This window comes from Penaeus monodon, unplaced genomic scaffold, assembly GCF_015228065.2.
Source record: "Penaeus monodon isolate SGIC_2016 unplaced genomic scaffold, NSTDA_Pmon_1 PmonScaffold_10543, whole genome shotgun sequence".
Classification (NCBI taxonomy): domain Eukaryota; kingdom Metazoa; phylum Arthropoda; class Malacostraca; order Decapoda; family Penaeidae; genus Penaeus; species Penaeus monodon.
Window position 1 is genome coordinate 1 of NW_023639208.1, and position 12,302 is coordinate 12,302.

A 12,302-nucleotide genomic window follows, 5' to 3' on the forward strand; every position below is an offset into this window, starting at 1 on the left:
ACACAACACCACACACCACACACCCCACCACACACACACACACACAACACACACACACACACACCACACACACACCCCACACACACAACACACCCACCACACACCACACCCACCACATCTATCTATCTATCTATCTATATCTATGTATGTGTGTGTGTGTCGTTAACCTATTCGTTAACTCATTTTCACCGTTTTTGCCACAATACTTTATCATAATGCAATAAGACCTATGTCTAGCACATTTATTTGTTTTAACCATTAACCATTCAAGAAATTCACAAAAAACTTCCTTACCTGGGGACTTTGCCCCCAAGTCCCACCCTATCGCTATGTTTTATATACGCCGCTGATGCCCTTAGATGGTGCCGCGGCACTCCAACAACACCGCAACAGCGACCACAGCACCATCAACACCACAGCCACCTCCAATATCAACACCACCAACAACCACATCAACAGCAACTACTTCAATAACCACATCAACAACAGCACCACCAACAACCATATCACCAGTACCACCGCCAACAACCATATCAACTACCACATCGACACCACTACCAACAACCACATCACATCAAACCAACCACATCAGCAATAACACATCACCACCAACACCACCACCACCAATATCACATCACCACCAATAACAACCACAACAATACCACCAACAACTATATCAACCACATCACCAACATCAACACCAACCACATCACCACCGCCATCAACGACAACCACATCACCAACAACAACAGTAACATCACCACCACCAATAACAACCACATCACACCACCACCAACATCACAACCACCACATCAGAATACCACCACCAACAGTAATTAAAACACCGCCAGCGCTACCAAGACACCCTAATCCCTCATCAGCAATACCACCAACAATACTACCACCACCAACAGCAACACTACGACCACGAACAACACCAGCACTACCACCACCAATTAAAACACACCACCACCACACCACCAGCTACAACACCAAAAACCGAACGCCAACAACCCCCCCCCTTCACCCCCACCCTCACCCCTCATCCTTCACCGCTCACTCCCTCACCATCAACCCCCCCCCCCTTCACCCCCACCACTCACTCCTCACACCCTCACTCCCTCACCATTAATAAAGGCGTCCCGATCCAGAATGAGAATCATGATGTCGTTCTCGCTGGTTCGCCGGTTGTATCCGTTGCCGCGACGGCCTGCGATGCGGAATTCCTGAGGGTCGCTCCGTCGGCGGTCGTCTGCAGGTTGTGGTCGCCCAGGATCACGATGGACCTGCGTGTCGGGAAGGGGTGAGGAGGGTGTGTGTGATGAGGGAATAAAAAAACGAGGGAAAATAAGAGTAAATAAAAGAAAGAAAGAAGGATGAGCGAAAAAAAATACGAACGAGAAAATAGATATGAATGAAGTAAATAAATAAATAAAAGAAGATCTTTATATGAACGAAGCAAACACTTAACCCCTTAAAAAAAGAAAGGAAAAGAAGAAACACCATACCTACCCCAAAGAACTTATTACACAACCGCAAGAAAGTCGAGTAGTCGAGTGTACTCACGGATCGACGATGCCAGGGTTGTCGAAGCAGTGGGCGGCCGTGAGCACGTGGCGGCGGGATATGAGCGTGCCCCCGCAGTTGGCGAAGAAGCGGCCATCCGTGAGACGCATACCCACGGGCCCCCAGCCACGGTGACCCCGATCTGCAACGCGGAAATCAGTGTGAGTTTTTGTAAAAAAAAAAAAAAAATGGGGGGGGGATGTTTTGATTTTTGTATATTTATTTTCTCATAAATTTTTTGGTTTTTAAATTTTTTAATTTTTTTGTGATTTTTTAACTTTTTTTTTCGTTTTTTTTTTTTTGTTTTAAATAGGGCTGATTTTTTTTTTTAATTTTTCCCTTTTAATTTTTGTATTAATTTCAAATTTTTGTTTTTTTTCCCTTTTTAATTTTGTTAAATAATTTTTTTTTCCGGAACATTTTTGGGGAATTAAATATTTTGGGAATTTATATATATATATATATTATTATTAAAATAATAAAAAAATAAAATATATATTAATATATTTAAAATATATATATTAATATATTTTAATATTTTAATATATTATAATATTTTTTAAAATATATATTTTTATTTTATATATATAGTATTATTTTATATATGAAATATATATAATATATATATATATTTTATATTTAATATTATATAAAACACACCCCATATTATTTTATATATATATATATAATATTATATTATATATATTTTGTTATATTATTATAAAATTTTTGGAAAACATAAAAAAAAAAAGGGGAACCCAAATAATCTATTTTTACATAATATTATAAAATTATCTATATATTATATCTTTTATATACATTTTATCATATATATTATTTTATATATATATATATATATATATATAATAATATATCTCTATAAAATTAATAAAATTTCTATTTTAATATAATTATATAATATATTATATATAATATATTATATCCCAACATACTTTACATACTTACATCCCATACTTTCCCCTTTATATCCCAATACACACATATTTTTTTAATTATAATCATTACAAAACAGTAAATTTGTTTTGGTTTTTAAAAATTCTCTTTTTTTTATCATTTTCCTACGTGAAAATATTTATATTTTTTTCTGCTTGGGGTGAATGATTACCTAAACCAAAGTTTTGCTTTTTAAAAGGTTTTTTTTTCCCATATTTTGTGTTTTTTTATTCGATTGGGCTAAAAAAATGGCTCCGGAGGGGAACCCCAAAATTTTTCCCTTTTTATTAATCCCCCTTTTTCCATATGTTTTTTTTTGCAAAACGTACCTGCATTAAGGTTTTTGGGGCTTTTAATAATTTTTAAAACCCCTGGCATTTTTGTTTTTAAATTACATTCATCACTTTGTTCAACCTGATTATTAAAAATAGATTAAAAAGGGATGAAAACCGTAACAATAAGGATATCATAATTATAAATTTTAAAACAAAATTAAGATAAAAACAATAACTTTTTATTGTATATCATCATTAGTATCATTATTGTTATTTCTTTATTTTTGTTATCATTATTACCATTATCATTATTATTTTTGTGTTTGTTGTTGTTATTTTCTTATTCTTATTCTTATTATTCCTATTCTTATTCTTATTATTTTTATTATTATTTATCATTATTTTTTATTATTATTATATTTATTATTATTATTATTACTATTATTAAACATAACCTCATAACATTTTACGGGTATTCTGTTCCTCCCGTGACACGGATAGTAGACGATATGCCACCCCTCACTATTAGAGGGGGAGAATACTGGACGGTTGTGGTTGTGGCTGAGGTTGTGGTAGTGGCTGTGGCTGGGGTTGTGGTTGTGGAAAAGCCGTTGAACTGGAACCTCCGTTGTTTGGGCAGCATGGGTATAACGGTGTTTGTAAATAGCCTAAAAGGGAAGAGCCAGTTTAATTGGGGCGGCTGAAATAATGTGTGGTTTGAGGGAGAGAAGAGGGAGGATGGGGGGTGGGAGGTGACGGGATGGTGACGAGGAATATAAGGGGTGGTGTCTGTAGGTCTAGAAATGGCGAGGAAAACGTTTTGGATCGAGGTTTTATAGGTCATAAAAATTCATTTGATTGAATACTTTAGTTTAAGAGATTTTCTCTGCAAGTCTCTTTTACACAGACTGCCCCACATACATGCATACGCACGCACACACACATACGCAAACAACAGACAGAACAAACACACACACACACGCACACGCTACACGCACACGCACGCACGCGCACACACAAACATACACACATATATTATTTATATATTCATATGTATATATTAAATACATGTTTTAAATTTTAATAATATATATATTTTATATATATATATATATATATATATATATATATATAATACATGTATGAATATATACATATGAATTATAAATTAATATATGTGTGTATGTTTGTGTTTGCGCGTGCGTGCGTGTGCGTGTGCGTGTGCGTGTGTGTGTGTTTGTCTGTCTGTGTGTTTGCGTATGTGTGTGTGCGTGCGTTTTGCATGTATGTGGGGCGGGTCTGTGTAACAGAGACTTGCAGAGAAAATCTCTTAAACTAAAGTATTCAATCAAAGGAATTTCTATGACCTAAAAAACCTCGATCCAAAATCGTTTTCCTCGCCATTTCTAGACCTACAGACACCACCCTTATATTCCTCGTCCCACCCCGTCACCCCCCACGCCCATCCTCCCTCTCTCTCCCTCAAACCACACATTATTTCAGCGCAATTAAACTGGCTCTTCCCTTCAGGCTATTTACAAACACCGTATACCTATGCTGCCCAAACAACGGAGGTTCCAGTTCAACGGCTTTTCCACAACCACAACCTCAGCCACAGCCACTACCAACCCACCCACAACCACAACCGTCCAGTATTCTCCCCTCTAGTAGTGAGTGTGGCATATCGTCTACTATCCGTGTCACGGGAGGAACAAAAATACCCGTAAGTGTTATGAGGTTATGTTTAATAATAGTAATAATAATAATAATAAATATAATAATAAAAAAAAATAATGATAAAAATTAATAAAATAATAAGAATAAGAATAGGAATAATAAGAAATAAGAATAAGAAAAATAACAACAACAAACACAAAAATAAAAATGATAATGGTAATAATGATAACAATAATAAAGAAATTTAACAATAATGATACTAATGATGATATACAATAATAAGATTATTGTTATTATCTTAATTATTGTTAATATCATAATTATTATTATCATTATTGTTACGGTTATCATCCTTATATCTATATCTAATAATCAGGTTGAACAATGTGATGAATGTAATAAAATCAACATGCCAGGGTTATAAAAATTATTAAAAGCCAAAATCCTTAATGCAGGTACTTTTAGCTAAAAAAACATATGGAAAAATGAGATTAATAAAGGAAAAATTCCGGGGTTCCCGTCCGGAGGCCATTTTTTAGCCGAATCTTTTAAATAACAACACAAAATATGGGAAAAAATACCTTTAAAAAGCTAAATACTTTGGTTCAGGTAATCATTCCCCCCAAGCTAGAAAAAATATATAATATTACACTAGGTAATAATGATAAAAAACGAGAATTATTAAAATACAAACAATTTACTGTAGTAATGATTATAATAAAAAAGTATGTGTGTATTGTATATAAATGTATGTATGTATGTATGTATGTATGTATGTATGTATGTATATATTATAATTTTATAATATATATATATAAAATATATATATGATATATATATATATATATATATATATATATATATGTATATATATAGAATATATAGATATATATATATATAACTTAATATAACATATAATATTATATATATATATATATATATATATAATATATATATATTATATATATATAATATTATATATATTGTATATATGTATTATTAAACATACATACTTATATATCATTTTTATATATATATATATATATATATATTAATTCCAAACTACTTTGCGGAATTCACACATTATCAGAAAATAACAATTCATTCCGAATCATACATAATAAAAAGGAATATAAACAAAAATCACGCTTTATTAATACAAAATGGTATAAGGAATAATGTACCAAAAATCATGCATATTAATACAAAAAGAATAAGTAAAAATCACAAATAATTAAAATTAAATACCAAAATGTGATGAGAAAAAAAATATACAAAAATCAAACATCCCCCCCCCCATTTTTTTTTTTTTTTTTACAAAAACTCACACTGATTTCCGCTTTTGCAGATCGGGAGTCCACCCGTGGCTGGCGGCGGGGTATGCGTCTCACGGAGGGCCCGCTTCTTCGCCAACTGCGGGGGCACGCTCATATCCCGCCGCCACGTGCTCACGGCCGCCCACTGCTTCGACAACCCTGGCATCGTCGATCCGTGAGTACACTCGACTACTCGACTTTTTTGCGGTTGTGTAATAAGTTTTTTGGGGGTAGGTATGGTGTTTCTTCTTTTCCTTTTCTTTTTTTAAGGGGTTAAGTGTTTGCTTCGTTCATTATAAAGATCTTTCTTTTTATTTATTTATTTTTACTTCATTCATATCTAATTTTTCTCGTTCGTATTTTTTTTTCGGGTCATCCTTTCTTTCTTTTCTTTTTATTTACTCTTATTTTCCCTCGTTTTTTATCTCCCTCATCACACACACCCTCCCACCCCTTCCCGACACGCAGGTCCATCGTGATCCTGGGCGACCACAACCTGCAGACGACCGCCGACGGAGCGACCCCTCAGGAATTCGCATCGCAGGCCGTCGCGGCAACGGATACAACCGGCGAACCAGCGAGAACGAAAATCATGATTCTCATTCTGGATCGGGACGCCTTTTTTTAATGGTGAGGGAGTGAGGGTGTGAGGAGTAGTGGTGGGGTGAAGGGGGGGGGGTTGATGGTGAGGAGTGAGCGGTGAAGGATGAGGGGTGAGGGGGGGGGTGAAGGGGGGGGGTTGTTGGCGTTCGTGTTTTTGGTGTTGTAGCTGGTGGTGGTGGTGGGTGTTTTTAATTGGTGGTGGTAGTGGCTGGTGTTGTTCGTGGTCGTAGTGTTGCTGTTGGTGGGGGTTAGTATTGTTGTTGTATTGCTGATTTAGGGATTAGGGTGTTCTTGGTAGCGCTGGCGGTGTTTTAATTACTGTTGGTGGTGGTATTCTTGATGTGGTGGTTGTTGATGTTGGTGGTGTGTTGATGTGGTTGTTGGTGGTATTGTTGTGGTTGTTATTGGTGGTGATGTTGATATGGTGGTGGTGGTGTTGTGGTGATGTGGTTATTGCTGATGTGGTTGGTTTTGATGTTTATGTGGTTGTTGGTAGTGGTGTCGATGTGGTAGTTGATATGGTTTTTTGGCGGTGGTACTGGTGATATGGTTGTTGGTGGGTTGCTGTTGTTGATGTGGTTATTGAAGTAGTTGCTGTTGATGTGGTTGTTGGTGGTGTTGATATTGGAGGTGGCTGTGGGTGTTGATGGTGCTGTGGTCGCTGTTGCGGTGTTGTTGGAGTGCCCGGGCACATCTAAAGGGGATCAGCGGCGTATAGAAAAAATAGCGATAGGGTGGGACTTGGGGGCAAAGTCCCCAGGTAAGGAAGTTTTTTGTGAATTTCTTGAATGGTTAATGGTTAAAAACAAATAAATGTGCTAGACATTAAAGGTCATATAGCACTATGATAAAATATTGTGGGGAAAACGGTGAAAATGATTAACGAATAGGTTAACGACACACACACACATACATAGATATAGATAGATAGATAGATAGATGTGGGGTGTGTGGGGTGTGTGTGTGTGTGTGTGTGTGTGTGTGTGTATGTGTGTGTGTGTGTGTTGTGTGGTGTGTGTGTGTGTGTGTGTGTGTGGTGTGTGTGTGTGTGTGTGTGTGTGTGTGTATTATATTATATATATTTTAATATATATATATACAAATACATATACATGTATGTATATGTGAATACACACACAGATATTGATAGATAGATGTGTGTATATATAATAATATATATATATATATATATATATATATATATATATTATACATACATTTTATTTAAAATATATATATACATATACATATGCATATACATATACATATACATTATACACACACACACACACACACACACACACACACACACACACACACACCCACACACACACACACCCCACCACACACACACACACCACACACACACACACCACATCTTTGCAGGGAAACATTAATCTTCCCTTTTCCAGATGACGTTCGCCCTGCGTGTCTCCCTTTCATGACCCGAACAGAGATTTCCTGAACAGGAATCTGCTCGTGGTTGGCTGGGGGGGGGGACGGCATTCGGTGAGTTTTAATGAGTGTCAGTAAAAATACGAATTAAGATAAAATAATAAAATCAGAAGATCAATCGTATGAGATGATGATGATGATGATGATGATGATGATGATGATGATGATGATGATGATGATGATGATGATGATGTGATGATGATGATGATGAAGAGGAGGGGGGAGGAGGAGGGAGGGGGGAGGAGGAGGAGGGAGGAGGATGGCGAGACGTAAGGAAAGGAACAGGTAACGGGAGGTATGCAAATACATCTTACACTGGAAATTAACTTAACATATTTCTTATACCTATATATACAAAAATTTGGCATCCGAAGAGTAACTCATAACCTTAGCTTTCTCGTGTGCAGAGAACCCAGGACGTCGCCGGTGCCCAATGAGGCTTAAAGTGCCCGTTGTGGACACAAATCAATGCAGAGTATATTACCGGGAACGTCGAGACCCGGGCCCGTGGTGGACAGTCGGCATATCTGCGCTGGAACAAGGGGGGGCAGGACGCGTGCAATGTGAGTAGCGATGGAAACGAGGCGAACGAGTTTTTGGGTAGTTTGTTTCGACTTTAATTGAGTGAAGACAAGGTAAATGATGGTTTTCGCTTCAGTTGGGTAGTTTTATTTGATTTTCCTTGCTTTAGTTCAGAGTCTGATTTTTTTTTTTTTTACAGTTTTGGCTCGACTTGCGAAAATAACAACGAAACTGATGTTATAAAAATAATAATAGGGCATATCTAAATTTTTAAAACTAGATCTCTGTTGAATCTAAAATCAGTGTAAACTCGATATCAGTGCAATTATTGTTCCAATTACCAAGGCGCGAAAAAAATCCTCCAAACGGAGATTTAACCAGTCCATCCTTCTTCCTCCAGGGTGACAGCGGAGGCCCTCTGGCTCTACGTGGACAACTCCAGTGATCAGTATTACGTCGTCGGGTTGTGTCCTTTGGGTGAAGTGTGCCTTGCCCGAGTTCCCTGGCGTCTTTCACAAAAGTCGGCCATTTCTTAGGCTGGATCAGAAACGTGGTCGAGAGTACTAAAACAGGAGTCCCCTGCAGTCTTCATTTTTCACCTTTTTTGGATCTGGATTCTTACTGTTCTTTTTTTAAGGCTATGGATCTTTTTCATTTAATTCCAAGGACCTGAATTCCTTAGTTTTCAAGGATATTTTTCTATTAGGATGTAGAATGTTTTTCTCTATCATTTTGAGGATCTATTCTATTTGTTTATACATGTATGTTGATAAGGTGTTTCTCCAATGTGAGGAAAGTGGGATTTATATGGATTATACTCAACTTGTATAAATATATTGGTTTATCGTAATGTATGGTGTTTTGATTTTACATCCTACAACAATACATATTCATATACTCACTTTGTATATTATGAAAAATTAAAAACAAAGAAGCATATCGTGACTAAAGTGACGTTAGAGTTTACTAGTTTGTACTGGCATTTATCAGCTGACCAAATTATCGTTCACTAAAATCCGCAGAATGAGTTCTATATTGATTCTTTTCCCACGAAGAATCCGAGAAGGCCTGGTATGACAAGCAGAAAATTAACAGAACGGAAATTTTTAATAGTTTACCTAAGAACCCCACCTTTGCTGAAGTATTCGATGTTGGTGCATGTTGCTTACTGTAGAGTGAACTTTAGCATAGCTTCAGCCATGTTCTGTATCAACCGGGTTGATACTGACTTCAAGATTTCAGTATGGGCCAAGGTTAATAATGAAATCGACTGAACTCCACAAAAGCTTCTTAACACTCACATTTAAATATCGGATGAAGCCAAGACATGTTTCATAGGCATGAAACTTTAAGGATCTTCAGTAAAGGATGCTACATTCCCCCTACAATTTCTTCTGCACACTGATGACATTAACCACTGCTAAAAATATTGGCTTAAAAAAACTGTCACAGTACTTCAGGATGCACCATTTTATTATTGATTTTATTTAGTTCGGGAGGACATTTAAATACCCCTTACCCCTTAACAACAGCAGAGGTATTGTGATAACTCTGCTGTGTTACTACACGATTTGTATTATGTCTGTTGTTTAATGAATTTTATTGTGGTTCCCCTATGATTCGTTCGCCACACGCCGTTGTAAAAAAAAAAAAAAAAAATGTATGTAATTAGAGTATGAGGCCCATTCTTTGCAAGGCCTATTGAGCAATATTCCAGATTAACCCCAGAAAACCCTTTTCTCACTCTCTCTCTCTATGTGTGTGTGTTTATGTATCATTATTATAGTAAATTTATCATGTAAATGATTTTAAATAGATAATAATTAAGTAATAAATAACGATAATGTATATACATATATATAAATATATAAATATTAATAATATATATATATATAATATATATAAATATATATATGTATAGTATATATATATTATTATATATATAATATATATAATATATATATATATATATATCACATACATAAAAAACTACTTTAACATACATATATGATCCAACCTTTTTCGCCATCATCATTGCATATATCTCTCATCACGGTCATAATACTCAACATCGGTTTTATCATTATTTTATCGTCATTATTTTAGATTTATTATAGTTATTATTATGATAAATATTTTCAATTGTCACTAGCAATATAAGTTACATCACCACCATCTTGTTGATAATCTAATGTCTTAATAATTTTGATAATAAACAACTATCTTTAAAGAGAGATGATGATAATGACATTTTGACCTTTAGCTTACACTAATAATGTTATAGATATGATTAACTTTTTGAGTATTATCATTATCACTGAAATTATCATCATAATCGTATCATTTCGCTGTGTTATTTCAGTTATCACCAAAACATTATGACTGTTACTATCTTTGTGTTATTTTTGTTATCAGCACTACTATTATTATTGTTGTTGTAATCGTTATCAATATTATTATTATCATCAATATTATTGGCTTTTATCACACAACATTGTTATCAGTATTATCAGTATTATTATTATCATCATTATGATTTGCATTACTATTAATGATATCATAATTATTATTGCTATTATCATTTTTATTACTGTTATCATTATCATTATTATAAAAATTTAAATTATTATTGTTATTATTATTATTATATTATTATCTTTATCATTATTGTTGTTTTATTATTACTAATTATTATTATTATTATTATAATCATACCATTATTATTGAATGACTAGGGAATTTCCCAAGAATGAAATGAAGGGAAACACCTTAAAAATCTCTCTTATCATTAAAATTACCATTATTGTCATTAGCATCATCATCATGGTTATTATTATTATTATTATTATTATTATTATTATTGTTATTATTATCATTATTGTTTTTGTTATTATTGTTATCATTATTATTATTATGTTATAGTTATTATTATTATCATCATTATTATTTTTCCCATTATCATATTTATCCTATATCATTAACATCATTATCAGTGTTAGTAATATAACTGTTCTTGTTTTTATTACTATTTTCATTACTATTATATTTCTTTCATTATTATTATTATTTTTTTTATCATTCTTACATTCTTATCATTATCAATACACTATGCATTTTTTTTTTTTTTTCAAGGTTTGATGTTAACACACTGCTCAAACCTCAAGTACCTTTCTAAGGATCCTTTTTGTATGCAGGATAACAGTTTTCTGCAGTCACCAACCCTGGTCTAAATGCCATGCCCTTCATTTTTTTCTGTAGCGTCTTTGGGGTTTTTCCAAGTGTCCCTAATCTATAGAATGACACTATCTTCATGTCCCACAGCTTCTTCAGTTCTCGTGCGAGATCTTGGTAAATTCTCAATCTTTCCATCTCTTACTGTTCACCCTGCTCTCATATGGGATAGCAAAGTCTATTACTTGAGCCTTGTTTGCTTTCTTATCAATGACTATCATATCTGGACGCCTTGGGTTGGATAGCATGGTCTGTCTCACTAAAAAATCCAAACATCTTACATCTGTTGTTCTCTATGACAGAGCCTGGCTCGTGTTTAAAACATTTATCATTCAATTCGAGCCATATTTTTTACAAACATCCCAGTGCACCCTCCTACCAACTCAATCGTGCCTTCTCTTTTACTCTCTCTGTGCCATCTTACTACACTCACTTATTGAGTGGTTCACTGTTTCTTCCCTTTTTTCCGCACATTTACATTTACTTTGCTCCTGAGTCTAATAAATTTCGCTTTGATCACATTGTATGGACTGCTTGGTTCTTGTGCTGGAAGGATTAAAGATTCTGTTTCCCCCTTCACTTTCCCTGCTTTAGCCAAGCCACTTGTCCTCACCACGATGTCATCAGTTACTTAGAAATTGTTCGTGCTGTGTCTTTCTTTTCCCGTTTTCTTTTCTTTCCATTTTTCTTCTTTCAATTTCCC

The 12,302-nt window shown here is 34.7% G+C and overlaps 1 protein-coding gene and 1 pseudogene across 1 annotated transcript; one reads left to right on the top strand and one right to left on the bottom strand.

Annotated features, from left to right (window-relative positions):
* Window positions 1–1,110: 1,110 nt before the first annotated feature.
* LOC119568686 (chymotrypsin-like elastase family member 2B) lies at window positions 1,111–1,678 on the bottom strand. The gene is made up of 2 exons (XM_037917188.1): window positions 1,567–1,678; window positions 1,111–1,286 (listed from the first exon to the last, which is right to left on the bottom strand). The coding sequence occupies exons 1-2, from the start codon at window positions 1,674–1,676 to the stop codon at window positions 1,160–1,162; spliced, it is 237 nt and encodes a 78-aa protein (XP_037773116.1). The 5' UTR covers window positions 1,677–1,678; the 3' UTR covers window positions 1,111–1,159.
* A 1,626-nt stretch (window positions 1,679–3,304) lies between these two features.
* On the top strand, window positions 3,305–11,788 carry LOC119568685 (annotated as a pseudogene).
* Window positions 11,789–12,302: the final 514 nt, after the last annotated feature.

Coding starts and splice junctions, on each gene's coding strand:
- LOC119568686 (XM_037917188.1), bottom strand. CDS start 1,676: ATGCGTCTCACGGATGGCCGCTTCTTCGCCAACTGCGGGGGCACGCTC. Junction 1,287..1,566: donor AACCCTGGCATCGTCGATCC/GTGAGTACACTC, acceptor CCCGACACGCAG/GTCCATCGTGATCCTGGGCG.